This window comes from Atractosteus spatula, chromosome 9, assembly GCF_055471065.1.
Source record: "Atractosteus spatula isolate fAtrSpa1 chromosome 9, fAtrSpa1.hap1, whole genome shotgun sequence".
In the NCBI taxonomy this organism is placed as follows: Eukaryota; Metazoa; Chordata; class Actinopteri; order Semionotiformes; family Lepisosteidae; genus Atractosteus; species Atractosteus spatula.
Window position 1 is genome coordinate 24,182,341 of NC_142714.1, and position 27,592 is coordinate 24,209,932.

Below are 27,592 nucleotides of genomic sequence, written 5' to 3' on the forward strand. Positions count from 1 at the left end.
TATTCATAGCCACTTGCATATACTGTACATACAGCACATACAGCCTAAAACCCCACTATACAGTACATATTATGGTCATAAGCACCGCATAGCCTAAAAACCTACTATACTGTACATATTACAGCCATAAGCACTTTTGCATATTCTTTGCAAATCATGAGAAAATATTCAGATCAAAAGTCTGTCATGAAATACAAACTGGTAAGAAAACACAAATTACTCATGTCAAGTACAAAATGTCATAACTACATTTTGTCAGAATGTTTCCCAAAACGTCCCCTGTTCTGTAATGAAGTGGAGAAATTCTTTTCTTCCTGCCTGAGTGAGTCCGTCGTATTAAATTGTGACCTTAACATCTGAAACATTCCACGACACCTGCCATTCTAATGTGTGGGTATTGTTACAATGCCCTGTCAATTTCTCTTTTATTTCTCATAGGCGATATGAGCAGTGGTTTTGAGGCTGAAATGTGATTTCACACTTAAAGAGCAAGTAGCAGTGTACACAAAAACACAGGCTTATACTCTCCCACACGTTGGTGCAAGGCACCATCTCTATTATACTGTATTCAGCATCGGAGCAACGCCAAAGCTTTTCTCTTTCCTGGTTTCCTGATCTGTTCAGACACAGAGGGCTGTTACAGCTGTGCTGCCTCCTTGCCTACTTTACATGAAAGGCAAACATCAACAAAAATGAGCAGTAGCTTTTTTGCATCAATCTTCTGAAGAGGGAAGAAGGGAACACTTATTGGGGACATGGCACCAACCACATAAAAACGTTTGGGAAATGAGTGAGAGAGACCCTAAAACATTCGACTCTGTTGTATTTTATTTATAAAACCGCTTCCATATTGTTTAATATGTAAGAGACAGTACAGGTATGTTACTTTAGGGGATTATACAACGTGGGACTCCAAAAGAAGCATCTTTCAGAACTCTGCTTTTTGCTCATTTAAGGATTAAGCCTGTTTTAAAAGTGCAATAATCCACTTTTCATAAGTCAACTCTTTAGCCCACTGAAGGGCTCAGCATCCACCGCAACAAAAATGAAGTCAACTGGGGGTCACTATCGTTGTACAGGTAGCTGGACTGAAAAGCAAGTGCAAGGAGTGAATATGAAAAATTCTCCAGTGGTAAGAAGGCAAATCCTGGGCGGAATCAGATTGCTCACTTGAACAAAGAGAATGAATGAGAATCACATAAGCATCATTTGCTCCATTTCGCAAGGCACTCTAGTGTGCTCAGTGTATATGGGACAGGTGAATAAAAGCCCAAACCCAGACCAGACATGTGATGTCACACAGCTAAAATGAGGATCACACATTTCCTATTCAGAGACATCAAGGCAAGATTTCTTCAAGCATAGAAACGAGCTACAAAAGGGGGGAAAGAATGTTTGGTAGTTGTGCATTTTCATGTTTTTCTAAAACACAGCAGACATAACTGTTAGGTAACTGTTGTAAAATGACAGCACTAGAGTACAGTAATTCTTTCTTCTGTTTTTTATTAGACTTTGGTCTCTGGGTCAATGAGGAAAGCCATAGGGAAACTCCAGGTTCTGTGCATGTACAAGAGGAGCAGGTATGAAGCAAAAGTAAAGGATAAACAAGGAACTGTAAAGAAGGTTAGAGGGAAAAGTTCCTTAAAGAGGCCCACCTGGAAAAAAAACACAGTTGTCATCCATTCAAATGCTGCCAGGGAAGAGAATAACAAAGGCCAAGCTCATTACACAGGTTGACCCAGAAATGGCAAGTTTAAAACCCACCTCCCGCACAGCCCTCTCCCACACCTCAGGAAAAGTGTAACCTACCAGGTCTCGTCGTTTCTGAATTCCAGTTCTCCATATGCGTCTTCAAAATCCTCGCCTGCCCCCTTGGCCAGGCCCTCCACCGTGCGATAAGGCACTATGACGGTGCCGCGGGCCCCTGAGGTCCTCAGCACCTTCACCTCCATCACTCCCACACTCTCGCTCACGTGTATAACCTCACTTTCAAAGGTGAAGATGCCAGCATGGTCGTCATCCAGGATGGTCACGGTGGCAACCGCCGGCAGGCCCAGGACGGCCTTGGGGTAGGGAAGGCTGTTGGCAGAGAGAAGCTCTTCGGTCTCCAGGACCCGCACGTTGCTCAGCCGCACGAAGAAGTGTTCATCTTCCTCAAAGATGTCATCATCGATGATGCCGACGCTGATCTCCTTCTGTGTCTCGCCGGCCTTGAAGACCGCTGTCCCCTCAGTGAACTCGTAGTCAGCCCCAGCATTGGCAGAGCCATCTTCCGTCTTGTAATCCACATACAGAGTCTTGGTGATGTCCCCACCCTTACGGACAATGGTCAATATGACTGCCCCACAGTTCTCCAGACACTGATAGGCACATGGGTCAAAGTAGATTTTGGAGACAAACTCCTCAGTTTCCTCGATGCGTACCTCCTGCACACTGGCACTCTTCTTGGCCTGCTCAGCTGCATGCTTCTTCAGGATGTTGCCAGCTCCCGTCATCATGCGGGTGGCCTGGATGCGGTAGAAAGCTCTGCTCTTCTGCTGATGGGAGAGGGCGTAGTAGTTGGCCATCTCCACCAGCTGATCCAGCTCCTTGTCTGGGTGCTTCTGCTTCAGGTCTTTGAGGATGCGGATCATATCTCGCCGAGACTCATCCACTTCTTTCCCATCCATCAGGCCAATTAGATTGCTTGCTCCTCCGTCCACAAAGTGGGAGTTCACCATCTTTCCATCCATCTCGATCCCCTTTGGACGCTCAGCTTCAGTTTCAATGATGACACCCCGGTGCTTGTCCGAACGGTACTTCTTGCGCATTAATTTATAGAAGAGCAGGCGCCGGTCAGCCACCCATGCCAGAATCACGCAGACAGGGAAGAAAGCCAGTGTGAGAAGACCCTCCCAGATCTGTACTACGTTGGGCGAAAAGACTGCTAGGATCATATATAGCCAGATGTAGGCAAAGATGCTCCAGGCAGCTGTCACAAAGAAGACTCGTAAGTGTTTGATCTTGCGTGTCTCCCCGTCGGGAATGACAGAGACGCAGATGGCGATGATGATGAACATGTTGAAGGCCGCACTCCCTACAATGGTGGAGGGCCCTAGCTCTCCCGCTTTGAAGCCATGGCCGCAAACCTCAATCACCGACAGCAAAATCTCCGGGGCTGAAGATCCCAGAGCCATAAGGGTGAGGTTGGAGACTGTCTCATTCCAGATGCGGATAGTGGTGGTGGTAGTCTCTCCGTTGGGCCTCTTAATGAGAATCTCTCTCTCCTGAGACGTGATAACCTCGATGGCGGCCATGAAACGATCAGCAATGATGGACACGCCCAAGAACATGTAGATCAAGGCCACAAAGTACACGATAACCCGAGCTATCTTGTCCCCCAGGGAGGGGTCCTCTGGGTACCAGATGGGCAGGATTATGCCCTCTTTGCACTCGAAGGCACCTCCGCATGTTGCATTTTGGACGGAAGTGCTCGGACTTTCCGTGGCCTTCGCCTCGACACATAGGAACGCTGTTGCTGCAGCTGTGAGGCCCAACCAGAGGAAGGAGGATGTCCCCGGCTTCACCAGGCTTGCGCGCGCCATGCACATCCCTTGGTCAAAAGAGTCCTTGTCTCTCTGCAGGGCTCTAGGGACTCCAGAACTGAACCCTTTTTGACACGCAGCTCTCCCCTCCTACAAAGTCAAAACACAAACACCTTTTTAGTGGCAGCATGATAGCACTGATCAATGCAAAATTTCCTCCTCATGGAAAATATGTTCTCATGTGCTAAAAACATTTATTATTAGGCATCACATTTAAAAGTATTCCAGATGCACCTGACCGCAAAAGTAAAAAAAGTACATCTAAAAAGAAAAAATTCTTTAATAACAGGATGTTCTTCTTAACTTATGAACACATATCACCATATGAAGACCTAATTCCACATCATTAACAATCGGTTAAAACTATTCCCCCCATATTAAAGACAAAGAAGCCTTTATCTGAACATACAATCAAGCCTCGGCAAAGGACTTAAAAATCACCTAATAATAATTAACTAGTGACATAACTCATAAGAAATAGACATTCCTATGAGATCATATTCATTTCCAAACGGAATAATCAAAAAGTGAATTTGCCATAGACTGTAATGTTCACATGTGCATTAAATAACTAATTGATACAAAGCACATAAACAATTACTTTAAAAAAAACATCATACAAATTAACTGTTCTCAACACATAAATTAAAAATAGAAACATTAAAAAACAGAACACTCAATTATTACATTGATGATCTAACTAAATTGTCTTTCAAAGGCATGTTTCTCAAAATACCTTAAAATGGATACTAACCATAAATGGGAAGGAAATTTTGAATTCAAATTCCGTCTATTGGATATTAAAGTATTTAGATGGAAAATCAACAATGCTTCCCTTTTTATAAGAGCAATACTGACATTTCCACCTCTCCTAGAGACGAGAACCTTCTCAGTGTCCACATATCTAAGAAAGGAATTTGCATGATCAAGAAAATGGGTAGCCACTGGAACGGTCGAACTGCACCACCCTATTTTTTGTTACAACCATCTCCTTAAATTTTTTAATTCATGATTATAAGGGTCAAGGTAACTTGTCTTAAAGTAACGTATTGGAAGGGTCACAAGCTGAATAGCTCCGCTTGGTGCAGTAGTTTGTGCAAGTGTACAGAGTGACATAGTGAATATACCTTCTTCATGCATCACATCTGGAAACACAGATATAGTGAGTTAAAGCAGAAGGAAAATGAGTAGAATTCCCCTTCAACTAAAGGTAATATAGAGCTATTTGATCATGCATTTATAAAAAGAGCACAGTGCACACTGCTCTTCACCTAACACAATTTGCTAAGGTACAAGATGAGTATGTCTCACATCTGTGCTGGTATCACAATTCCCATTCTGCACTTTTGCTGGTTGTGTGGGTTGTTGTGACTATGGAAATCTCTTTTTTTAACCGCACAACCGTAAAACATGCAATGTCTTAATTATAAAATACCACAAAGCCAAAATGAGCTGCCTAAGGAACAGAAGCACTTGCTTTCAGCAATCCCCATAGTGCTGGTGCTAATTTAAAGGTCCCTAAGCCAAGTGTGGGCTGTGACAGTCTTGTATAAGGTCCCCACGGCATCTAAGGCTCAATTAATATAATCTCTCTAATAATCCATTAGTTACATTATTCCTGAAGGTAGCCAACTGAGACACAGAACCCACGCTACAGTAGGAGCTGGCGTCTTTAACCTTGGTAGCAGCAGAAGTGAGGAAACATCACCAATTACAACTAAATATTAAGCTGAATATAATCTTGAAGTGCTAAGTGCTTTTAGAAGAAAGCACCAGCACAAAAATGAAATCCCTGTATTTTTGGAAACTGCACTTGAAAGGACCACTTACAACTAAGACTGTGCATAGCAGTAAACTGTGCTTAACCCTGTGAAGGGAAATTAATTAATAGGAACTCACATGCAAGAAGGCCGGGCAATGGGAGAGGTACTAGACGGGACAACACTCAATTCTGTGCTGGGTTTTCATCAAGTGTTTCTCAAAGTCCCAATTTTATTTGGATAAGTGGCACCAGCATAGTCAATTGACAATATTAACCCTGAAATGTTGTAACCTCCTTCCATTTGTCATCAGAAACACTGAATGGGTTCAAGTAGGAAAATAAAAGGCAGAGCCTTGGACCTGAAAGCTAATAAATGTCCACTACATTTTGTGCTGAGATAATTTCCTTTTGCTATTAAAGTCAATTTCCCCATGATTGATGGCTAATGGCCTTGTACGCCATCCCCACCCGAGGTCATCTTGACCATAATCCTTATCCTGCTTGTGAATAATTCCATTTATACTTCAACTGCATCTTGATCTTTCTGCTTTTAGGTAGCTTTCCTTTTATCTGTTCGTAATGCCTTCTACATTCACTCTCATCCCTCCTCTATCTCACTCCATCCTTTTAAGGAGTTTTAACCAAACATTTAGGAGGAGGTCAAACCCTAACCTCGCCCACCTTCCAACTACCTCCGCATACAATTCACGTTTTTAGCTCACTCCCTCGCATGCTTCATTATTTATCCATTTATCCATCCAGTCTTCATTCCTGCAGCCGCTCCCTGACTCACCCCTCAAAAACAGTGTAGCCTTGTCCTAACAGTCAGGTTGTCAATCTCTCAGACAGACAAGTTAAGAACATAAATCAACCTAATTAAAACTAGTCTAACCTCATTAGATCTCTCAACTCTGAACTCTACCAGTTTCTCACTACAGAGAAGGACAAAAAACTCAGTCATCTTCTACAGAAGAAAACCATCAACACCCCGAACACCCTCACCAACCCTAATCTTGTTGTCACCATACCTTCTGACCTTTCCCTTTCACAGGATGAGCGATCCCTCCTCAGCAAAGGCCTCAGTTTTGTACCAGTTCCCAGGAAGCTGGACATCTCCCAGACCAATGTCGACCTTAACCGCTTTTACCGCAGGATCCGTCTCAGAGCACATTTTGCCGACAATTCCTCTTCACAGGCAGCTGATAACAACCCGGTTATTGATGTCATTAACAACATTAATCCCAAACAGAGCTGTTGGACTCCCCCCTCTGGCCATTTTCCACCAGTTGATTATTTCATCAACCAATGCACTAATCAAGCTCCCAAGGCACTCTTTATACCCAGTAAACATAGGTCTAACCTCACCCAAGGAGAAAACCAGGTGCTCCAGTCTCTCCGCAACAGGGATGATATCGTCATCAAACCAGCGGACAAAGGAGGTGCTGTTGTGGTGTGGCGTAAGGATCTATATATCTTTGAAGCCCCTAGACAACTAACTGACACTTCTGCCTACCTCCCTCTCCAACAGGACCCTACCACTGACTACCAAAAGGAAGTGGTATCCACCATTTCTCTTCTTATCAGCAGTAATGAGCTCCCCCATGAGGCAAACCGGCTCATCATGGAACATCCACAGGTATCTCAATTTTACCTCCTCCCCAAAATCCACAAACCGGACACCCCTGGACGCCCCATCGTATCAGCATGTAACTGTCCAACTACTTACATCTCAGCCTTTCTCGACAGCCTCATGAGACCGCTGGTTGAAGATCTTCCCTCATACATCAAAGACACCAACCACGCGCTCCAACTTTTTAATGATTTCCAATTTCAGGGTACCGAATGCTACATTTTTACCATGGACATCACATCTCTGTACACCGTCATTCCCCATAATGACGGCCTTACAGCCCTCAAGCACACGCTGGACAAACGCACAGTGCTTGATCCACCCACCCACACCCTGGTACGCCTTGCAGAATTGGTCCTTACACTGAACGCATTCTCTTTCAATAATCTTTTTTACCAACAGGTCAGTGGAGTTGCCATGGGCACCAGAATGGGACCCAGCTATGCCAATATTTTTGTCGGCTGGGTAGAAGAATGCTTCTTCGCTTCCTGCACTGGCTATGTCCCTGACCTCTACAAACGATATATTGATGACTGCGTCGGTGCCGCCACATGCTCCAACGATCAGCTTGAGTTCTTCCTGCACCATTTCACCAACTTCCACCCGTCCCTCAAATATACGGTTAACATATCTTCCACTACTCTTCCGTTTCTAGACATCAACCTCTCTATCAACTACCCCCGACTCTCCACTTCAGTTTATTACAAACCCACGGATTCACACAGTTACCTCCTGTACAGCTCATTTCACCCCAACCACACTAAAAACTCTCTTCCTTTTTCACAGTTCCTTAGGTTACGACGATTATGCAGCGACGACATCGACTTCGAGAACCAAGCCCTCGAAATGTACTCATTTTTCATCAACAGAGGATACCCCAGCAGTGTGATTGACAGGGCCCTTGCCCGAGCCAAAAACACCCCCCGGACCATCAACCCGATCAGGAACTCCCGCCGTAACAACCGCATTCCTTTGGTGCTTCCTTACCACCCTAACACACTTCCTATCCCCAGGACCATTAACCACAACTTTTCCATCCTACAGGATGATCCCTCCATTGGGGCCCTCTTTTCTGATCGCCCTATCATCTCATATCGCCGACCACCTAATCTGCGTAACCTCCTTGTTCACAGCTCCCTTGACCGCCCTCAACAACCATCCACACCTGGCACTTTCCCTTGCAACAGAACTCGCTGTATCACCTGCAAGTACACATCCACCACCACACTCATTCAAGGCCCCTCAGGATAATTCCGTATCACCCAGACAGCATCTAGTACCTCAAGCAACCTTATTTACTGTATCTCTTGCAGTAAATGCCCAGCCATCTACATTGGAGAAACAGGAAGGAGACTCGGAGACCGCTTCAGAGAACACGACAGGGCTGTGAAGATTAAAGATCTCTCCAAGCCCATTGTTTCTCATTTCACCTCTGACGGCCACGACCACTCTAATCTCTCCGTCTGTGTTCTCAAAGACGGTTTTCCGAACTCATACATCAGAAAGACCACCGAAACTAAAATTATTCTGCAGCTAGGATCACACATTCTCCCTTCCCTTAACGACAGACTACTGTTCTTTTAAATTTTCTCCATTCATTGGAAGTTTCATTTCACACCTCTCTGCACCCATTCTGACCCATTCACACCTCTTGATTGGCCTTTCTGTCCCCTGCTCCCGCCTCTCACTCCTCCTCCCTCCCAACCTTTGTTCTCCCGCTACTTTACCTTTGCCTACTGCCCTGTCTCTCTCACACCTGAAGAAGGCTCCACGGCCGAAACGTTGTGTTCTCTTTCTTCTTTTTTTTCAGCATGGAATAAACCTATTACTTGTTCCTTTGCAGCCTACGCATGCTGACGCAGCTACCCACCTGAACTAATTAAAACTATGCTGAAAAAAAGAAGAAAGAGAACACAACGTTTCGGCCGTGGAGCCTTCTTCAGGTGTGAACACCTGAAGAACCAGGTGTGACACCTGAAGAAGGCTCCACAGCCGAAACGTTGTGTTCTCTTTCTTCTTTTTTTCAGCATGGAATAAACCTATTACTTGTTCCTTTGCAGCCTACGCATGCTGACGCAGCTACCCACCTGAACTAATTAAAACTATGACCATCCTCCCTCCCAGTTATTATTATTATTTGGCTAATGCTTTTATCCTAAGTGACTGACATTGGTCCCCATTTATACAGTTATTTTGCTGGAGCAATCTGAGTGAAGTACCTCAGAACAAGGGCACAGCAGCACTCTCCAGGATTTCAACCCACAAAATCACAGGTGAGAGCCCAGATCCCTTCCACTTCAAATTAGAACTTAACAGCCAAAATAGACTGATTCTAATTCCTTCTTTCTGACTTTTAATGACAACTTAACCTGCACATTACTCTGTTCCTTAGCCCACGATCTGGAAGATTTCAAAACCAAGTGAAGGGTAAGACCACATTTAATGTCTGTTATTACTACAACATGCAGACCAGGAAGGGGAAAATAATCACTCACTCCAAACATTTAGTTATTATACGCACGGTGGCAAGAGATCACAATGTTAATTTCAAAGCTGTGACAATAATGGACTTTTGCAATGACCACTATGTGGATGGAATTACAATCCAGCAGAGTCAAGCAACTGATGTCGGAAAGCATACTGAACATGAGCCTGGCTTTCCCATTGAGCAAAACAATCAACTCTGGCCAGGTTTGTAAGAGCAGGTCGAAGTTTTGCAGAGGCAAGCAGGTAATTTGTTCCAGGGTTCAATAAAGACTTCCAGATTAGCAGCCTAGAAACTAATTAACGATTAGGCAGAACTAATAAAATCATAGGCTAACTAGACCTAAACAGAAAGGATTTACAGTACCTGAAACAAGGCCAGTGTGCAGCTCAAAACTAACCCCCATACCATCTATGAAACTAGACAAAGTCATATGACCAGAAAATACTTTGCTCTTCATTAGCCCAAGTTGGTTTTCAAAGAGAGGGAAAAAAAGACACAACGATGATAGGTTTATTGTTTACTGATGAGCACACTATGAGTTATTCTACACCTTTGTTCCACAGAACAGTTAGGAAAAATCCATCATGGACCCGAAAGGCAGAGAACATACAAGACTCCCTGTGGAAGGGACGCTAGTCTCTTTGTGAATGAACCAATGGTTCCCATACACACATCCATATTGACGACTGAATTTTCAGTGGATAGTTGGTCACTGGAGTGGTCACTGCCACCACCAGAACTAGATCCCATCTGGATGTTTTGGGAGGAATGTACAAGAATCTGTTCTGGCAGAATGGATGGCAGGAGTTTCCAAATGGCTCCACGATTAAGGCACTCTCTCCAACCACTCCTTGGGATCTGTGGTCTAGATGCTGTAGGCCAGGCCTGAATCACGTCACCCACAGTCTGGGACTGAGACAATTGGCTTGGTAATACCATTACATATTGAGTGCCTGTGATGTGTCAAAAAATGATTAGCTCAACAGGTGGGTGACATGGAGGAGTCGGTCTGTATTTCTTCCTTCTTCATGGAGAGCCCAGGAGTTGTTGTCATGAACCAAGATATAAAGACACAATTGGAGTTTTCAAATTATGTAAATAAAAGCAAACTGGTATGATGGCATTGTATATACACAAGCACAAAATATCATTCTCTACACTATTTTTAAGGATATGTGGATACATATTAAACCACTTTTCAGTTTAAATATAGTATTTACAGCATTTTAGACTCATTTTATTTAAAAAAAAGAAAACGCTCTTTTAACAATGGTAGGTTAAATAATTTTCAGAGCTATAATTTTCAAATAGAAATACAGTATGTCAGGGACATCTTTCAGGAACACGAAAAGTATATTCCATGCTGAAAAACAGAGATGTGAAACAACATTTTGGCTGCAGCACACATGCTGACAAAGCTCCCCACTCGAACACTGCATTTTAAACATTTTTTGAATTCCTCTCCCTTTGGAAACTGTCTAAATGTAAGCTGTAAAAGTATGATTTTGACAGGAGTCAGAATGCCACATTTAAAGGGAGCCCCAGTTTCTAAAGCCACGTATTAAAATTCGGTATAAAATAAAGAACTTTATGAAAGTACTGTAAATCGCCATATTGTCGCAAATGCCTGGTCAAGCCATGGGTGACAGTGAGAGTTTCCATGAACTGTGATGTGAAGCAGCCCTTCCTGCTCACTAGTCATTGTAATGACTAATGTACTGCGATGAACGAGCGAATAAGTACAGGTTGTGCAGCCAGCATTTCACCGCACAAATGTTCCAGCATGATCTGCACGCAGAGTTAACAAGTAGTATTTGTCGGCAAAGCTGTCTCGAATTTTTTTTTAATTAAAGGAGATACATTCACAAGCCTGTTTCTTTACAATGTAATAAGGCTGTATCATGACACCGGACGTTTTGTTGAATATGGCTCTGTGCATTCCTGGAAATTGTGATGCAAATTGGAGTTGTTACAAGTTACTACGTACATTTACTTTTATTGTGGTTTGAAAAACACTCATCAATTCAGATTCTTTCTAATCCAGAAATATAAAAACAGAGTTGCAGTTCCCCTTTAATGACAAAAGCCCACTCAATTGTAATCAGTATTAACAAACTACAGTGCATTAGCAACCAAAACCTTTACAGTTTGCACTGCTAGTCTGTGAAGTTACATGTAAGAGAGCGCAAATCTGTCATTTGTGCTGTTAGATGGCATCCTGAACCTGATACTTAACACTAGGGTTGGCCAAATCCAGCCTGGCTGTGGTTCCTGCCTCCAGGTTGTGTTCCAGCTGAGGTTAATCCCCCTGTGTTTTTATTCCAAAAATGTTTTTCATATCACAGTTTTGATAAATTAAGATAAAATCAAACATATGCCTGACTCAAAAGCTTCATACAAGTGCATCTTTAATATCTTAAAAGGTGTAACTTCAACTAGGACTTGCTGTGTCAGGGAGCAAGTAACTATACTGACTTTTTAAAGAGGCAGAAACAAAGCGCACAGCAGAAGTGACATTATTGCACATCTCTGAGGAACCAAAAGCTCAACCACAATCCAGGGGACAGATAATAAGAACATAAGAAAGGTTACAAATGAGAGGCCATTTGGTGCTTATAGCTTGTTTGATTGCTAGTAGCTAATTAATCAAAGGATCTGATCCTGACATTTAAAAGAAAGACATCTTGAAAAAAAAAAACACAGTACCTGCAACAACAATTCCTTCAACCCTTCATGTGAAAAAGTGTCTCCTTAGTTTTTCTGTAATAATCATATCCTTATTCTCTATATGTGTCCTATATGTTTCATTGTTCACTGTGATGAAATCCACTGGGTAGACTTTATCAAAGCCTTTGAGCATTTTGCATGCTTGTATCAGGTCTCCTCATAACATCCTACAGTTATTTAGCCTGTATAAGACATTCCTTATACTGGAATGTAAGCACAAGCATAAATCTAGCTATACTTCTCTGTACCAACGCAAGAACAGCAATACCTTTTTTGCAAAATACTGACTAAAATTGTACACAAAATTCTAAATGAAGCCTTATTAGCACATCATGCAAGTTAAAACAAGTTCAACTGTAGACTTTAATTATATACCCTAGAAATCTGTATGCTTTATTTACAGCCTTCCCACATTCTCTAGAAGATGAAAACATCTTTTCATGTTCCATTTCTCTCTTAAATCTACATGTTTTTACTATATGTAACAATTTAAACTTATCTACATGAAATATCTACAGTAGTTGGTGTTTTCTAATCCTCTTGTTTTGGTATTGTGTATGAACTTGGTTAGTTTACAAACTATATAAGAATCAAGATCAATGATATAAATCAAGAACACTACTCCTTAGACAGACCGTTCCAATTTAAGCATTTAGGCCTTGTCTGTACTCTTTTTTGTACCCATTCACTAATTCTTCATCCAGATACCTTTGTATTACTTTAAATCTCTACCACATACAATGAGAAAATTAATCAATATATGTTTGGATGTAAAAGCCTAAGAATTTCAAAGAAGAAAATATTATTTTGTAAAGGTTAACAGAGTAATGCAACTTAATACAAGCACAAATGTTTTTATTCTGCTTTGCAGTGGTTTGAGTTTTAAAGACCTGCAGGACTCCGGCATATAAGGAATGACTTTATATATTTAAACCTTACACCCTCTACCTGTGTTCCTTTTATATCCTTCTTCACTTCTGAGATAAACACACGAGCGTGATCAGCAAACAGCTCAGGACTGACAGATGTCAAACCAGCTTCTGAGAAAAAAAATGGCTTCATTACCACTGGGGATAGCCCTGTTTTCATTCAGCTCGGCTTTTCTTGCTTGTGCTGACCCTGTTGAGACCCGATGGGAGGTAACTGCTTCTTTGAAGCAGAGAAACAGAGTTAAAAGCTTTTACTTTTTTTGCAAGGGGAAACCTATGGGCACAAATGGAATACTAAAAGTGTCACGAGTGCTGCCTAAGGACTGCCAAGCTAGGGTGCAGGCTGACAAGTCACTTTCCATGCCAACACATGTTGAAGACTGAGAACAAGCTGGTAACTCACTCTTAAAGATATAGATACCAATCAGGCAAAGGGCAAGGGATCATTAGACTGACTCTTCTGTTTCCTTATAACAAATGACTCAACTGTAAAATGGCTTGGCTTTGCAAAGATCTATTCATTTCAGTGACGAGGCTAGATGGGCAATGAAAAGGATCTTCTGTTCTGTATCCTGCAGTGACAGCTTGATCGATTGGTTCAGATGGAGCCAGCCAGCTGACGAACTGAGCATGCCTGATTGAGGACAGGAGTCGGCAGGCACTCCAGAACAGAGCTTTGGGAAGGAGCAGTACGCCACTGCTGTCCTGGGTATCTCCACAAAGCCCTACAATATCTTTTGAGGTTGGCTCCTCCTCCTTTCATAAAGCAAAATAACAATCTAGTTCAATAAATGATCCAATCCACTAACAGCCTAAGACCCAAGCTGTAGCCATAAATAGAAAGTAAAAGTTATTCCAGCACTTGCTTAGTCATTGAAAAGGTTCACTTTATTTAGCTACATTGAAAATATGATAGGGAGGCACAGTGCTGTAGTGGTTACCATTGCTGTCTCCCAGCTCTGGGGCCCAGGATGCTATCTGTGTGGAGCTTGTACGTTCTCATGTTTTCGTGTTAGTTAGTTCGTGTTTTCTGCTTTCCCTCCACAGTCCAAAAACATACTGTAAGGTTAACTGTCTTCTGGAAAACTGGCACTGGCGTGAGTGTGTGCGTGCTTGTGCCTTTCTGTGCCCTGCAATGGACTGGCGTCTTGTCCAGGGTGCACCTCACCTTGCACTCCTTGCTTGCCGGGATAGGCTCCTGCTTCCCCACTGACCCTGAACTGGAAGAAGCGATTCCAAAATGAATGGATGGAAAAACACGATAAAGAGTAAGATGCTTTGGCTGGGGCATGTAGGAAAATTCCCTCCAAACTAATTTCTCCAAACTGTCTGACCTCACTTGCAGTTGAACATAAAAAGCAACCTTGGTTCCATGGACCAAGGTTTGGACGAGGACATTTTGTTGGCAGCTTTGCCTGTCACCAGACCAACAGCAGCCTTTAAGGAGAAGCCACTGGCAGCTGCCACTTTCAAAACTGAGTGTTATTCAGAAATATGTCAGTACGTAAACATGGAAAACAAAAATTAGAGGTGTATTATTATACTGATGAAGTAACCAGGTGATATGAAGTCCTGCACTTCTAGGAAGCCACATGCTATGTAAAGTTAAATTTGGACTGTGCTGGTTGAGAGCTGCTTTGATTGCCATGAGCTTAATTTTATCTGAGCAACACTATGTATATGTTACCTGGTAGCCAGTGCTGCTGCCTTACAGCTCCTTGGTGCTGGGGTACTGTCTATGTGGAGTTTGCATGCTTCCCCAGGGCCATGTGGGTTTTCACTGGGTGTTCTAGTTTTCTCCCACCTTCAAAAATGCTGGTTAGGTTATTTGGATCTCTAGGTGGTCGCATTATTGTGCATGAGAGTGTACATGGGCCTCCTATTCAGAGGCTTCCAGGACTGGCTCTGAGAAGTAACTTTCTGACAACGGATGGGTGATGTTTATTACTTAAATCTACATACTGTACCTACTGAAAAAGGTTAGGCTTAATAAGCAATGCAATCATCCACATTCCAATACCCAAAAAATAAAAGAGTACAGAAGGAGCATCATATAAATGCTGCAGATAAATAATGCTGGTGATTTTAGTTTACTTAAGACCATACTTAAGTAAACTAAGAATTGGTCTGATCCCAATTCTTAAGGGCTACATCCCCTCGCCCCCCCCCCAATTTCCATTCTTCCTCACTGCTTCGTAACACTGTTCAATTAAATATTTGCTAAGATGCACAAATTAAATTAAATGTGTAAAAAGGCTGATGATTTAATGACCAGTAGTAGTCAGAAAATGCATTCAGACCTCATTTAGGATATTGTGTCCAATCCTGCTCAGCACATTTCCATAAGGATATTGTTTCTCTGGAATCAGTTCAAAGCAAGCTAATAAGGTCAAAGGACGGTCATGCACGGGCAAGGTAAGGGAACCAAATCTCTTTAGTCTTGAACCAAGAAAAATATGAGAGAAACTGATACAAATATTTTCAATCCTGAAAGTCAACCCAAAGGACTACTGCAGGACCATAAAAACACAAGAACCCTGCAACACAGCAGGAGGCTTAGAAGGACCCTTTCCACTGATGTCCCATTTTGTTGAATGAGTGATGCACACACCTTTTTGGTGACAATTGACTTCTTTCACCCATAAAGTGCCCAGTTTGAGCATTCTGACTTCAATAAAATATCCGCTTTAAAACAGATGTTTTCATCATTTGGAATTCAACAAAGTAGTACATCAGAGGAAGGGGGTGAATATAGGCACAGTACGACTGAGTCACAAAAGATTGGGAGGGCAAGAATCATAGTGCCCCACCATGTTGTTTAAGCTCTGTGGGATCCTTGGAAAAAAAATAATATAAAGAACTTTGGATCCTACAGCTGAGAGTTAGTAAAAATGTTTATATTTATGTAAAGTAGTCTTGTTTCCAGTAGTAGCTGACCACCCTACGTGCTTAGCACTGTGCCCTTATACCACTGAGTCTAAAGTATGTCTTTTAATACTTCCTCCATCAGTTAGGACTGGAGACGGTTTGGTGCAAGGTCAACTAACCAAGCTGTCGCCATTGAAAATAAAAACTTGTTCCCCGTTATATATGGATCTCCTCGCCTTCATTAACACCCACGCTTATACTCCCAGCAACAAAATGAGCTGGAAAGGCTGAGTAGCCCTTCTCTCTCTTGTGTTCTAATCTTGGGGGACTAGAGTTAGAAATTGCTGGACTAGAAAAGCACAAGCCTGCACAGAAGGCCTGAAAGTATTTATTGTTGTTTACCCTCAGTAGGTAAAACAGTACCGACTTGCACAGCCTGAGATGACCAATTCTGAAATCCATCATCATTACACAGAATGGTCATTACATTTTAAGAAGCGAATTTTTTCAGAAAAAAAGCACACTTTTGCAGATGGTCTTCCATTGAGACTTGTTCCTGTATGACAAGATGCATCGAGGTGACAAGAAAAGACACGACATGCACCAGCAATTTCAATTTCGCTTCCACTAAGCACTGTTGTAAAGCAGAATTTTACTCTCATGAAATCTCCAGGTAAAGATGAGCAATGAAACAGACACAATGAAAAAAAGATGGCAGAAAAACGGAAGGTTTCAACTTTATCCGAATGGGCATTACGCTGCATTTATACAGCACCCCTCACCACACTAAACTGGCATTCGTTTCATTCCTTTGCGATAAATCGCCACATTGCACTTTTCAGCATGTGAATTCAAGAGATCCTCAAAGCATTTCCAACATTACTTTTTTTGACATCGGAAATTGCTATTTTGTATTTTGGCTGGTTTGAAAATGTGCGGGACAGTTAATAATGGTGGAAAATGCATTAGGAAGATGCTCCTAATGCTGTGTGTCATTTATAGCTGTGTATGTCACTTATAATATTTTTGGTCACACTGCTGTATGTTGAACACACATACCAAATCTTTATCCACCTTATTTTAAAAAAGGACCAAGATTTATTCCTTCTGCTGACTTTTGTTTGAAGCCACGTGTTTTGCTTTCTTTTTTCTTGTTTTTTTTCCACGTGTTTTTCTTCATGTGGGTGAAGATTACATTTTGGATGAGTGATACAGTATGTGCTGCCTTGCCAAAGATCTGCCTCCTCACACATGCTGCCTCTTCCCAGTGTGTTCTGGCCTGCTTATGTAACGGCACATGTACAGCTGAGAGCAGCCATAGGTGTTCGGGCTGCTGTCAGTGCGTCACAGTGTCCAAAAGGCATGAGATAGCAGGTCATGCAAACCGCTGTCAGAAGCATGACGACAAGTCTTCCGAGGTCAACAGTGCACGATGAAGTCCTTTGGAAATGCCAATTAGAAGGTGCCACTGAGCCAAAAACCATGTCCATGTTAACTGAAAACCGACAGAGTGTGACAGATGTGCCCGCAGGAGAGTTCTGAAAACAAATTCCCCTCCGTGAGGCAGATAGCACCCTGAATTCAGCCCACACATTACAGCGCAGTGTGTATGAATGTTGCTACTGAAGAACCTGATAAATGGAAGCGATTTGTGACATCTGTGAATGCAAGGTGTTAAAAGGGCAAAGGCAGGGGTCCAAAAAATATTTAGTTACACAGTAGTTCTCCCATTGTGTTGTTACAACTAATGAAGTAACATGTAGATTTTTATTTCTGCAGTTACACACTGACAGCTTTCTTTTGACTGTTTCTGGTCAAAGGTTCATTTCTGACCACAGTCCATTTTCAGGGTATCTTCTCTCACACCATTTCTCTTTGCCAGGGGGCTGGATGTACCTCTCTGATAAGAATAGTGAAATGATTATAAATGAGAGAAGGGCATTCAGCCCAAGAAGCCAATTTGGTAAGTAGTAGTTAATTGATCCAAGGATCTTGAAAGAAGCCAAAGTAAAAAAATTATCCTTATATTTATAAAGCGCTTTACAGGTAATGGGGACTCCCCTCCACCACCACCAATGTGCAGCATCAACCTAGATGATGCACCGACAGCCTTAGTGCACCAAAACGCTCACCACACACCAGCTCTCAGTGGGGAGAAGAACAGTGTATTGGCTTCAACACAACTGCAGTAGCTTCAGAGTACCACAACCCTTTGGGTAAAGAGGTGTCTACTGTTCACAGTTTTAAACACACTTCCACATAGTCCCCAGTTGTACTCTCTGGTTGGGAGTAAATATTGTAGGTATATCACTTCAACTGCTGTAGTAAAAAGCAGGGAAATGTAACTGCAAAATGCCTTTTGAGACATCTGGTTGTGCAAAATAATTTTAAAAGTCTGATTTAGATTCTACCAAAGTGATGGCTGAGAATGTAGGTGTGCTCGAATACAATTCTCTAGACAGTTTGACTAAGTCCATCTGCAAGTAAGGCCCTCACCTAAATGGTACCAAGTACAGTACCAGCTGATATCAGATAAACAACAGATTTATTTGGCCATGGAAGCTTTTTAGAGACTTGATATGACCTTATGAAATAGATTTTAGGACATTGTGTCATCAAACAACTGTGGAGTCAAATACAGGTAAAGCTGGCTTCAAACTGTCTCAACAGTCAGTCATATAGTATGTTAGTAATAGTGGGAATCATATTTGAACACAAAATCAGACTGGGTATGTGATTGCAATTTTGAAGGCTGATAGCAGCTCTGGAGTGGAAGATTTCTTTTTAAGTGCGTTTCCACTAAACGTTTATCAGGGGGACCATAATGAGGTTTTTCACAACAGAGATTTCTTAGCACATGTACTGATGCTATTCTGGGTCTCCAACACAAATTCCTGTAAGCAGAACAGCATTTAAAAAAAAACAACAAATTGACAAGTTGTATTCTATCCTTTTGTGACATTTATCTAGGTATGATTCTATTTTTAGCATCTATTAAAGTCGCCATCTGATAAAAAGGGAAAAAGGAGCCAATTTTTGCTGTGACCTGACTTCACATCTCAAAATACCAAGAGTTCATTATATCTCACAATGAAAATCTCTCATGTTAAGTTTCCTCTGACAATCGCTTGAGTGGCACTACGATTCTGAAAGAGGAGATCAGCTACTCAGATGACAACATTAACGCTTTATTTTTTTCGCTACTTCATTTTCTGAAGTTAAAAGTGTCAAAAAGGAACATTCATTGAGAGGGTTCTTATAAACACAGACTCGGCCCAGGATTTTGACAAATACAATCATATAATCACTGTTTTTTCTGGGCTTTCCTCTGTAAAGACGCTGCTTGCAGTTGCTTTATCCAGAGTGTAACAGTTCTGCCGGGAGCCAGAAACACAGTTTAATCTCTTTGTGAGAAAAGTCCTTGGTTCTTCAAAACGTGCAACAATACACTCCATGTAAAGGACTCTGAACTGCTGCTTGCCAGAAAAGAGATCCTACAAATACTAACCAGTTCTGTCACCAATTATAAAAGTGCACTTTTAAAAGAACTTTTGTAAGCTGTTGTTTGACACCTATTCCTAAGGTGCTTTACCGAAAATAAGTTCTAAGTCCTTTTTTACTCATGTAATTAGGTAAAATACAATCTAGTACTGTTTGTGAAAGATATCTGAATAGTGCAGTTCTGGTAAATGTATACCATTATTGTTTTCTGTAGTTTATATATGTGATTCATCCATCCATTTTTCTAACTGCTTCTTCCAATTCAGTTTCACAGGAGAGATGGAAACTATCCTGGCATGCAATGTGCACAAGCTGGATACATCCTGGACCCAATCTTCCCAGAAGCCGATTAACCTTCCAACATGTCTTTGGACTATGGGAAAACAGAGGACCCAGAGGAAACCCTAGCGATTGTGAGGAGAACGTGCAAACTCCACACAGATAAAACCCCAGGAACTGAATCCAGGGCTCCAGTGCTGTAAGGCAGCAAAGCTAATAACTGTTTCAGAGTGCTGCCACACCAGATGTATAATAGCCACAATGTTTTTAAAGGCCTGAATAGTAAATATAGTAAATATCAACAACATACAATCAAGACTGACAGCAATACAAATATTATCTATCAAGCCAGGACTCAATACATGATCTGAAAAGATAGCAACAGAATCAGGGAGATAACCTAGGACAGGGTTTCCCAGTTCTGGTCCTGGACTACTTCATTGTCTTCTGCTTTTCATTCCAGAAGACAAAGGGGCTCAACTCTGGGCTCCTGAGTGGTTCAACCAGTAAAGGCGCTTGTTCAGGATTGAGTTTTACCATGCAGGCATCTCCAGGTTGAACCCGGGTCACATCACCAGTTGACCAAGACCAGGATTCCCGGCGCGCAGGGTTGAGATAAGTCGGCCAAGGCTCTTCCAGTCGAGCAAGAGGTAAGCAACTGGTGCTCCCCTCCTCCAAACATCACAGACTGTCCTGTGTGGTGCCAAGTAGCCCGTGGCACATGTCCAGAGATGACTGCCTCGAACGTGGGGGGGGTTCTGAGGAATCTGCTCCTACAGTACATCCCCATTCTGCCCATCTGGGGGGTGCAGAGCTCATAACTCATAACTGGGACAAGACTTGAAAACACACAAACGGCGAATCCAATTTGTGTTGTTCACATAAAAAACATATTTACAAAACACTATCAGCTCTTAAACAGAAGGACAAGGTAAGAAATTAGCATGAAAATTGCTGTGTGTTGTCATACTAACGTTGGGTTTCAGAACCCCTCTCATGCAGGATTCTTGTTTACAAGAACAGGTGGCATTTCACAAATGAGTCGATACATCACAAAGAAGGCTCATTATGTTGACACAGTCTCATTCCCACCTGGGCAATTAGGGGTGGTTTAGAAAACTATGGGAGAGCAACAAATAAAAAGTTGAAATATATCATTTTGATACATTTTGTTTTACAATTCTAGGAAAATTAACACATAAAATAAATTATTTGTGCAACTAAGACCTGAATGCAGAACACTCTGGGTACTCCAGGATCAGGGCTGGTAAACACTTTTCTGGGCTTGGGAGGTACGGGCTGATGGTTGCCATGGTTATGTGGGAGTAGGCCTGGTTATACGAGAGATTTAGTCAGTTTGTTCCAACTCAGAAGATGGCAACCTCATGACATCTACTGTAGCTCTTACAAAAAGCTAGACAACACAAATCGATCTCTAGAGCTTTCAGGTATTATGCCCTTGTGATCTCATATTATCAAAAGCGTTAAAATGAAAGTTAAAAGGGGTATATTCTAACTTTTCAATTTGGTTTGTGTTTGCTTTACCACAGAGAGCCCTTCGAAAAGTATCCTGGTCCATTTAATCATTGCAACTTCTTGCCGCCTATGTTAATGCAAATAGTATATAAATAAGGTATTGTGTTGTCATCAGATTTCAATTGTCATCAGTCTGAAAATGAACCACAAAAAATTACTGAAGGCACAAGTGTTACCTAGCATAAACACATAAATGATGCTCAAGCGGTAAAGATTTTCAAATCAGCGCTATAGCCCAGTTACTGCTGGTTCTAACCTGGATCACTTCACAAACCACTTATAACTGTGGCAGAGTGGGCGTTAGGTCTTCTCAGACATCGGCACCTGCAGGCTTGCAGTGCCATCAGTGAGAGATAACCAACTACTGTATATGAGGCTCTAACTCTCCTGTCGTCTGGCTGTGTGCCTTGCTGTATATCAAAAGATTAAAACCTTTTACCTAGGGTGGGGGGCAGGGGGTGTCGGGGGTGGTGTAAGAGCACAATCTGACGTGCTCACACTCCCTTCACAGTGCAGGAGCTGAGCTGTGAGTCAAAATATGTCTTCTTTTCTGGGCTCAGAACTTTTCAAATTCCTTTCATACTAAATGACTTTGCTGTGATATTCTAATGCAGGTCAAATGGCTAGCTGGGAGAAAAAGTGCCATGAAAATCTCCCTGTGTTGTATACATTGAGCACCCTGGCTACATCCTATGCTATTCTGAAGGATTAATAAACATAGAATCTAATTCTGTATAGATATATAATTACAGAAATTTCTATGTCTAGAGAATTGTACTCAAGCGCATCACTACTGAAAAATACTGAGAAAAACCCTTTTCAAAATCAAAACTATGACTTTTCCTCTGGCCTATATTGTAACATCATAACACAACATGACTTTATTAGCCCTATACAATTTCTTGCATTAGGAATTCATCTTTTCGCATACCTCAGCTTGCTCTCCATGAGACACAGACACACAGACAGGGAGAGAGAGAGCGCAGGGTCAGCCATTGTACAGCACCCCTGGAGCAGTTTGGGTTAAGGGCCTTGCTCAGGGGCCCAACGGAGTAAGTAGGATTCCTCTGCTGGCTGCGGGATTTGAACCGGCAACCTTCCAGCCACAGACACCGCTCCGCCCGGTAAGAGTCTGTGAGCACCAGTGCTGAGAATTGACACCTCTCAGGGGTGTGTGGCTATATATCAAAGCAAACTAAACAGCTTATTTCTAAATCCTTAATCCTTCAAAACTGCAACCTAGAAGACAATATCTGTGAAAAATAAATTAATCTTTAATGTTCTTTCTCTGGATAGCTATTTGATCTTTAACAGACCTGTACAACAGAGCTGTACAAAGCATTTGCAGTTTAAAGAAAATGGTGTATAGCTGTATAGAGTCAGCATTATGCCATTACTGGGATTCCAGTGTCCTGCTGCTCACCAACTTGCAATATGTTTTGTGATTCTTATCTGCAATTATATTTCTGCTGTGAACATAATTGTCTATGATAAAGAATTATGATTCCAGTTAAGAGTAGCCTCAGAAAAAGGAGGTTAGGTCTTTTGTTGAATGTAATGTTGAAAAGATTTCTCAGCAGAAAAAAGAATATCTACTAGAGACTGGCGTCGGAGCACCACAGAAACTCTAAGGCAGTTATGGGCAGCTCAAGACCTTGACAAGTAAAGGGCCCACTTATTTGCATTCCACATCTGATCTTAATTGCTTAATTGACTGGGATTAGGAGTAATTTCCCTATTTTAAACAGCTTCAAATTTGATCAACTTTAGCAGTATGAGAAGTCCATAAGTGAAGATGAAGATATGATGTTTGTGCAACAAAAATATTCTCCTTCAGGACATACTCCCCTTTTCAGCTCTGAGAGGATCTATTTGAATTGATTACTCCTTTCAGATTTATGTACTGTAATAGTACTTGTGCCTTTAAAAAGGTGTTTAAAAAATGGTCAATTATCAAGGGAGATGCAGAGAAACATACATTAAGAGTCACACACGGAAACAGGAAATTGAACAAAAACATAAGTAATAGGAAACTGCATTTGAGACAGCACTCCTTAAATGAGATTTTCTGTCTATTGTCCAAATGACAGCCTTTAGCCTTGCAGCAAATCAGCCTGGCAGGCTGCAAAACCAATACTATCAATCCGTACATGCATACAATCCATAAAGGTCTGTGCTAAGCAACTGGACAGAAATCCTTAGGGTGAAATTTGCAGTAAAAATAAGATGACAAAATATAAAATATAGCTTCTCTAGCTCCTACATCACAGTGATGCATCTCATCAAGACCGCAAATAGAATACGGAAAGTAACTCCTAAAACAAAATTAAGCACTTTGCATTTGTGGGAATTAAAAACCAAACACAAAACGCAAATAAGGTTGTGAGACTATTTCTGTTTGCATTCAGAAAATAGAAACGTTTTAGCCCTGGAATGATCAAAGGCGGAGGCTTAACACCACGTTTCAGTACAAATAAAACTGGAGCATTTTTATGATCATACCGTCTCTAACCTTTTCAGACACGTAATGCTGAAAAAGATCAGTTTTTAACTCTTGTAAATGGGCTGGTAATTCAGAGACATGCTTTAAGAGCCAGATGTACACATGAAGTGTTAAAAAGTGCTGAGCCTAATGTAGAAGCAAAAACCAGAGAACATTGCTACTGTAGCCACTTATAGACCAGAGTGTTAGCAGATAAACTATATGCTGAATGCTGAAAATACAAAAAATTAAACATTGGACTGTCATCATATTTTGACACGGGGGAATACTGAACCAATAGAAACTTACAAAGGTGCGCTGAGCACAGCTTTCATAAGCTCAGTGGTTCTTAGCTAGGGCTTTAACAACCCTGAAGGTTCTCAAATGCTGAATTGGGGATCCCCAGAAACAAATGCAAAATTTGTGAAAGAATTATTACCGACAACAAATCTTATTGATTTAGTATTTCACGATGGGCAGCAGTACAGAGTGGTGGGCAGGTCTCTGGACCAGAGTTCTGTGGGCTCGAGTCCCAGGTGGGAGTAACTGCTGTTACAGAAAAGGGGTCTGCTGTCCAGAAAAAAAGACCATCTCTGCTTCAGCAATAAAAACTTGCTTTACAAGTTCCTTATTTTCCACTTCCATTATTCCCTTTGGTCTCTCCTATGCAATCATTTATTTATTTTCCTTTAAATTAAATTAGATCTTTCTTCCCTTGCACCGGTTTTCTCCAGAGAGCTATGGCCCAGTGCAGTTTAAGACTGACTGGTTTTCCCATCCGAGTCTCTTGCTTTACCATTCATGGTTAATGAGCTACACTAGTTTCATCTGAGCACTAGGGTCAATCCAACTCCATGGAGAAGCAAGAAGAAAGGCATCTTCCATACCCCTGATATTCATGGCAAAATTAATCCTGAGGGCCTCATCAAAACATAAAAATAAAGGGACTGAGCTCTCTCAGGCCTGCTTCTGGAGTTAAAATTCACAAGCACTAAGCAAAAATCCACTGTGGTCCGCATTAACAGAGCACATTGAGACTACTGCTCACACAGAATTGACACGTCTTTTGTGCTCTATGGAGCAAATAAAAAAATGAGACAACACATTATTTTTTCAACATTCAGTTTTCCACAGAGATCCAGAATGGATTTGCTGCTATGCTTTTTGGGAAGGGATTACTGTCAGTTTATATAAAGCCAACTTTTTCCACAAACAACCATATGCACTTCTTGCAGTTCAGTTTCGTCACTTTCTTTGGTGCTGTACACCCAACAAACGTAGATTACTCTATTCATCCCTTCATCTACTGTCTAACCCCTTCTTCCAGTCCACGGTCGTGGGGTAGCCAAAGACTTTCCTGGAAAACAACAGGCACAAGGCAGGGTGCACCCTCAGTGGGGCACCAGTCCATCATCATGTTTAAACAGACACAAACAGAGATATGCATATCCTCACACCAGGGCCAGCTTTCCTAGAAGCAAATTAACATTCCAGTATGTTTTTGAATTAATAATAATAATAATTGCTTACACTTACATAGCGCTTTTCTGGACACTCCACTCAAAGCGCTTTACAGGTAATGGGGACTCCCCTCCACCACCACCAATGTGCAGCCCCACCTGGATGATGCTACTGCAGCCATAGTGCGCCAGAACACTCACCACACACCAGCTATCAGTGGGGAGGAAAGGAGAGTAATGAACCCAATTCATAGATGGGGATTATTAGGAAGCCATGATTGGTAAGGGACAATGGGAAATTTGGCCAGGACGCCGGGGTTACACCCCTACTCTTTTCGAGAAACGCCCTGGGATTTTTAATGACCACAGAGAGTCAGGACCTCGGTTTTACGTCTCATCCGAAGGATGGCGCCTGTTTACAGCATAGTGTCCCCATCACTATATTGGGGCATTAGGACCCACACTCCCTGCTGGCCTCACTAACACCTTTTCCAGCAGCAACCTTAGTTTTTCCCAGGAGGTCTCCCATCCAGGTATTAACCAGGCTCACACTTGCTTAGCTTCAGTGGGTTGCCAGTTGTGAGTTGCAGAGTGATATGGCTGCTGGAATAACTGTAGGAGGAAACCCACATGAACACAGGAAAACATACAAACATCATGCAAATAGAACCCAGGTCTGGAGTTGAACCCAGGGTCCCAGCTCTGCGAGGCAGCAATGCTAACCACTGCACCCATGTGGATTAATACCACTTGTGAAAGAAATTATAAAGTGTGAACTTCGCAATGGAAATAATTTCACGTGCTGTGTCCCACGTCAGAGAAATGGGGTGTCCCGTCTTGACTGAGATCAGTTTTTGTACTTGAAAACTTGAATTTTTTATGCTTGCACAGCTAAAAGCAATGCACACAGAACCACTCCATTTCACCATTAAAACTGAGCTGTCCTGGCAACCTGACCAGGTTGCAAACCTAAGTGCAAACTAGTGAGAGAGTCTGGGATTCCCTATGGGACTCTGTGTGTGAATTTGAAAAGTGCATAACCAATGCATTTGGAGATCAAATAGCAAACACAACAAAAACGCAATACATAAGAACAGTTACAAATGAGAAAATGTCATTCAGCCCATTTAGGAGTTAAAAACTAAGTGGCATTAGTATCTTATCTGGATGTTTCTTGAAAGAAAACAGGATATTGGCTTTGGCAACTTGGCTGACAAGGTTCTTTCAAACTCCCACATCCCTTTGTGTAAAGAACTGCTTCCAGTTCTCAGTTTTACCTGTACTTTCACATGGTTTTTAATGATGCCCTCTAAATTTAGTAGGAAGTTAAGCTGTGGTCTGAATATAATTTACGTAACTGTGAACACACACCACATTTTCATTTCTGTTTTTTTGGAAAACATCATTTTACATTTTCCTATACCAGGTTTGAGCCAAGGATAAAAAAAAAATGATAAGTACACATTCTTCAGTTCTTTATTTTTGCACCGCACATAGAGAAATGAAAAGGTATGGTCAGGGATGGACTCAACTCAATCCACCTCTTATCTCCCCTTGACTTCAAAAGACCTGGCAGAGAGAGTATGTCCTATTTTCCTAAATGCAGCAGCTAATACTCCAGGGAACTTATTTGTGTGCCTAGCTTCCTTTTTCAACTATCCTTGAATCATGCCTGTGAAAAGGTCTCTTTTCGAGGGCCATTCATTATTAAAGGAGTTATTTCCAAAAAGTACAGTAGTAAAACACTTATTGGGCCACACATTAATTTCTGATATTCAAAGGCCAAAAAACACAAGTTAATAAAATAGCACATGGTGAGGATAAATTTGAAAGCCAACAGAACCGTGTAGAAAACACTTCTTGTTACTGCTAAAACATCCATTAAAAAGTACAGGATGATACTAATCTGCTCTTTGACAGTAGTACATGAATAGAGAGCTCTTATCAGAAGACAAGGTATCAAAGAACATATCAGAAGGACACCATACCATATTACATGCTCTGTTACTATACCCATAATTTGTCACAGGACAATAATTGGGCTAGAGACTCAGTAGTGTAAGAATATCTAATCCTGGTCCTACAAAGCTTCAATGTCCCTTTAAAGTAGCAGTACCTAAAGAGCTGGAAGAAGCTCTAAAATTGGTCCGGCTACATCAGTAACCAAATGGTTTGTCTAATTAAGAGTTGGGTAAGAATGAAAACCTGCAGATACACATGCACTCCAGGAACAGGACTGGACACCCCAGGGATAGTGAGAAACATTGTCAGTAGACATTGGGCCACAGTAGGGAGCACATCGTCAGTCTGCAGTCTGTTAGTACTTCTTTAGCAGATCTTAGTGAC

At 41.8% G+C, this 27,592-nt stretch overlaps 1 protein-coding gene across 1 annotated transcript in view; it reads right to left on the reverse strand.

Moving 5' to 3' along the window:
- slc8a3 (solute carrier family 8 member 3) overlaps positions 1–27,592 on the reverse strand; it is a 137,774-nt gene that overhangs the window by 105,867 nt on the left and 4,315 nt on the right. Inside the window, exon 2 of the mRNA XM_088925250.1 lies at positions 1,810–3,674. Coding sequence (XP_088781376.1) covers positions 1,810–3,590 — 1,781 coding nt within the window. The 5' untranslated portion in view covers positions 3,591–3,674. The remainder of the gene's footprint in view (positions 1–1,809; positions 3,675–27,592) is intronic.